Source organism: Castanea sativa, chromosome 5, assembly GCF_040712315.1.
Source record: "Castanea sativa cultivar Marrone di Chiusa Pesio chromosome 5, ASM4071231v1".
In the NCBI taxonomy this organism is placed as follows: Eukaryota; Viridiplantae; Streptophyta; class Magnoliopsida; order Fagales; family Fagaceae; genus Castanea; species Castanea sativa.
The window spans coordinates 58,749,088-58,754,163 of record NC_134017.1 but is presented as its reverse complement, the minus strand read 5'-3'; the positions used below and the strand labels follow the sequence as shown (position 1 = coordinate 58,754,163).

General features: G+C 37.5%; 1 protein-coding gene across 1 annotated transcript; it reads right to left on the bottom strand.

The window, feature by feature from the left end:
• Window positions 1-354: 354 nt before the first annotated feature.
• Window positions 355-900, bottom strand: LOC142635515 (uncharacterized). The gene has a single exon (XM_075809657.1). It carries the CDS (start codon window positions 898-900, stop codon window positions 355-357), a length of 546 nt encoding a protein of 181 aa, XP_075665772.1.
• Between the last annotated feature and the right edge of the window lie 4,176 nt (window positions 901-5,076).

Sequence of the window (5,076 nt, the reverse complement as noted above, 5' to 3'; positions counted from 1 at the left end):
GCTTGCTCCCTAATTCTGTCCTGTTGTTGGTCTTGGAATGGTCTGACCCTCCTTCCGTTAGGGACACTCAGCAATCCTGTGACCCCTTTGTCCACATGAGAAACATGCTCCAGTATTCCAGTGGCAATCCTTATTTGCATAAGGCATATCACATCGAGAGCACTTTGGCAATGCCTTGGCATCAGCACGTTGTGTTCCTTGTTTCATGGCTTGCAAGCTAGAGCTTTGCTCTCCTTGCCTAGGCCTCTTCTTCTGGTTGTTATCTCTTTCTGTTTGAGCCTCATTAAGCCCCATCTCCACTAATAAAGCCTTACTCACCACTGCCTTAAAGGTAGTCAACTCAAAGGGCACAACTCATTGCTTGATTCGGAACCTTAATCCATCTTCAAACCTTTGAGTCTTAGTTTCTTCATCCACCACCATTGTTGGAGAAAATTTGGCTAACCTAGAAAATTCTGCTTCATACTGAGCAACTGTCATGTTACCTTGTGTCAGCTTGATAAACTTTTTTTCCTTTTGAAAACGGATGCTCTTAGGAAAATATTTCTCATAGAATACAGACTTAAATAGCTTCCAAGTCCAAGGCTCAGTCTCTTGGCCACGTTTGTCTTCTTCCAACCGCCACCAGTCATAAGCATCTCCACGCAACATATAGGCTGCATACGTCACTTTCTCACCCTCAGAGCATTCAAGAACTCTGAATACTTTCTCCATCTCAATGATCCATTTTTTTGCTTCCATAGGCTCAGTAGTCCCCTCAAAAGTTGGAGGAGACAACCTCTTGAATTCAATCATCCCACCATGATGACCTCGGCGTTGCTCCATCATCCTAGCCAAGTTATCTCCAGTAGTGACCTGTTGTTGGACTACTCCAACTAAGGTCTGCATCATCTGGATCATCTCTGGTGGCTAGCCTTGGTCGTGCCTAAACTCTTGGTTCTCATCTTGCTGATTCCTACCATTGCCAGAGTCGTTAGGAATGTTCCCAATGTTTTTGCTACGAGGTGGCATCCTAACCTCTGTTCATTATGCACATGACAAATTAACATGTCATCAAATTTCTAATAATATATAAAAAAAAGAAAACAGATTTGAAACTCATTTAGTGTATATATCATACAACGTATCCCTAAATGCCTAATTTCTACCCCCTCTCACCATTTAGTTACATAAATCAATGCCTAAGGATCCAACCTAGAGCTCTGATACCATTAATATTGTCACGCCCCAAACCGAAGTAAGAGCTAGGCATGTGACAATAGCCACACACTTATAAAGTTTACACCCTACAAGTGTGTAAGGCCCTCATAACAATTAAAGAGTTATCCTCAAAGAAAATTTCATCAATAAATCTGAAAATATCCTCAATAATGCAATTATCAAAAGATCTCCAATAATAATCTTCCAACATCAAAATAAAAATAACTAAACCCTTTAAATCTAAAGGTCCACACAAAATGGTAATCTTAAACATAAAAATTCAAATCTTATTCCATTGATTTCCTAAACTTCACTCATGCGCACATCCCAGTGGAAGCCCAAACATATGCTACTCTTCCTGATCATAATCTGAAAGGAGAAAGAGAGGGGTGAGTGACAACTCAATAAGTAACCAAAATCCTATGAAGTTCTATCAAGTAATAGATCCATAAAGTATAAGATGTAATATGTGTTTTCAAAAGTTATAATATACTATGTGTTTTCAAATTAACTGAAGAGGTTACATAGTCTTAAAATAATAGGTTGCACATAGATCACATACTTTACTCTTACAAATATATCATAGATGGTTTAGAAAATAGTCAGTTTCTCATATATCCAGAAGCCATAACTTACAATACGTTCCAAAACTCATAAGCAGTGTTTGTGTCTCAAAATAGTTCCAATACTCAAACATTTCCATAATTATATATGTAGTTTAAGGACTCAAAATAATTCAAATATTCAATGCAATTCATATTTCTTAATAATCTTATGACTATAGTCACGCTATATCTCCGTGACTGGGCATCAGAGTACCAATGAATAACCTCTATTGGCTGGGTATCAGAGTACCAATAAATAACACCCATTAGCTAGGTATTAGAGTATCAATGAATAACCCCCATTAGTTTGGGTATCAAAGTACCAATAAATAACCCCCATTGGCTGGGTATCAGAGCACCAATGAATAACCCCCATTGGTTTGAGTATCAGAGCACCAATGAATAACCCCCATTGGTTTGGGTATTAGAATCAATACATAGTCAGATTGTTCATAATCATATATATATGAAATCATAGTTCAAACCAAAAATAAATCTCATTCAAATACATATATATATATATATATATATATATATATATAATCTTATATTCAGTATTTAAATATATTTGTGATATTTTTATATTCTTTACCTTAAATCAAAATAGCCCAAAAAAAAACAATTAAATAAAATAAAAATTATATTCAATGCTCATATATATTTGTGAAAATTCTTTACTTGAAATTAGTGATACAATAGAAATAAAATTGTAACAATTATAAAAAAAATTTCAGTAGTTAAAAATACATTAATATAAGCAAAATAAAACTCAATTAGGATAAGGTTACTTACCTCAGTTAGCTCACCACAAAGAACTTCTCCCTAACACTTTCTCTAAAATCCTTAGATATCATCTAACAATTTTAAAGCACCATTTACTCAATAATCAAATAATAGGAATAACTTGCAATATATTTGACCAAAGGAGAAACTTCTAAAGTACCCAATAATTTCTCAGTATTAACTCTTCCACGGTTTCTCTAGCTATATTCCACCTTCTATCATTTGTATTGACTTGTTTAAAATTTGTTTCACGCAGAAAAATCCAAAGCACTGTGAAATAAATATAAGACTCTCCTCACATAACCATTTGGGTTGAAAAGTCAAAGCATATATATATATATATATATATATATATATATATATATATATATATATATATATATATATAAGGATTGAATGAATGCCCTGTAAAGCTGTTCAACCTTTAACAAAAGTCTCTATTTCTTATCTCCATAAACTCTGAAGTCTAATAATCTATTGGACTATTGGTGGTCTAACCTATAGTCCACTGGTTTCTTATAATAAATGTCTACAAAACATAGTATGCGCCCAGAGAAATTTCATGACCAACAAAGCACTCGAATAAAGCATATTACAAAGAAGACGTGTAGTGAAAAAAAAAGGATTCATTGCCCAAATTCCAACCCTTCTCTGTTCACACTTACGCATAAATTTTTTTGATAATTTCACTAGTGTCCAAAATACCAACATAAAATATATTCTAATTCCAAGTAACACTTAGATTTGACCAGAGAGATTCTTAGGCTCTTACCTCAATTGTGCAGTCAAACCTTCTCTACTTGAGTATTTTGGCTAGTCTCCTCCCTCAAAACATCTGTCAGTATACGCTTACTTAAATTAGATTATATAAACTAGGGTTTCAACCTTATTTTCTGAAAACCCTTTAGTAATTTTAATTATAACAATTGACCCCATAAACAAATATATTTAAATACCCCTCCTTTTAATTTTTTTTTTTTACTTTTCGGGTATTACAGATTCAACTTGGAGATGTTGATCTTGGTTTTAATAGCAGGATAAGTGCCATGAGGTTGGAGTTGGACTTGTATTTTTATATTGGAGTTTGTCTCGTGACAATTTGAGGATTGCATATTATCATTGAAGGGGATGAAAATAGGAGACAGGTATTCCCATAAAACTTGAAGGGACGGAGATAATGAAGACGGATAGACACCGTAGGTGACACGACTATGACGGTTATATTTTGCTGAGTATCCGTCATGTATGAATTAATTGCAGATTCCGGGTTGCATGTCATTTGATATGCTTCAAATGGGTTTTTGCTTTATCCCCACGCAAACGTGCATACTTGGACTTCTTGCGACACACGTTTGGGAAGATTCCTATATGGAAAGGAACTTGAGAAGGAAGTTGTATCCTAAAAGAAAGGTGATTCCACTCAATATAAATGCCTCAGAAACCCTAGATATGAAGGTACGCATAATATTCTTTATCTGGCACTCTAGGGTATAAGACACAAGATTTTAACTTGACCTTCGGAGGGTTTTTGGCCGGCACCACACCGGTGCTCTCTTTAGGTCCATTATTTTCTTTTTGCAGGTATAGCTTTAGGCGGAGGGGTGCTTGCAACTCACTGGTGATATTTTCGGCATCATCAGTTGGCGCCGTCTGTGGGAAAGAAAACACAAGAAGAAAATCCTCTGATTATTTCAGCCTCGCTCTATTCCTGAGACAAAGAGTTGTATGGCACTCACCCGATCGATGGCAACGAACAACAATCAAGGCGATGAACCGCGCGCTGCCGCTCTAGAGAGGCAGGTCCAAATGCTTGCGGCGGCGGTTGAGCGCCTCACTAAGCAGAACCATGATTTGGAAGAACAGTTGCAGCAAAGGACCGCTCACACGAGTGCACCATAGGAAGACCAGGAGGGCGCTAGTCCGGAAGGCAGGAACGCGGAAAGACCTGAGGGCAGTAACGCTCCAACTAGACTCGAGCGACAAGAAACCAATCAACCATTGGCATTAGACGCTGCACCGACTCCCATAGCCGCCGAACTGCAGGAGATGAGGGAACGCATGGATATGATGATGAGCGCCCTTAAAGGACGGGTATCCAGCAATTTGGACGACCTCGTCCATAGGACGAATTCACCATTCACAACGTTGGTGAATTCATATCCCCTTCCTCCAAGATTTCGCATGCCCCATATGGAAAACTACGACGGATCCAAAGACCCGTTGGATCACCTGGAGTCTTTCAAAACCCTAATGCATCTTCAGGGTGTACCAGATGAAATTATGTGCAGGGCTTTTCTCACCACCTTGAAGGGACCTGCGAGGGATTGGTACAGCAGGATGACGCCTAATTCCATCGGCACTTTTAAAGAACTAGGCACACAGTTCGTATCACACTTCATTGGAAGTCATCGACACAAGAGGTCTATTGCATGTATACTGGGAATTAAACAACGAGAAGGCGAGACATTAAGGTCTTATATAGCCCGCT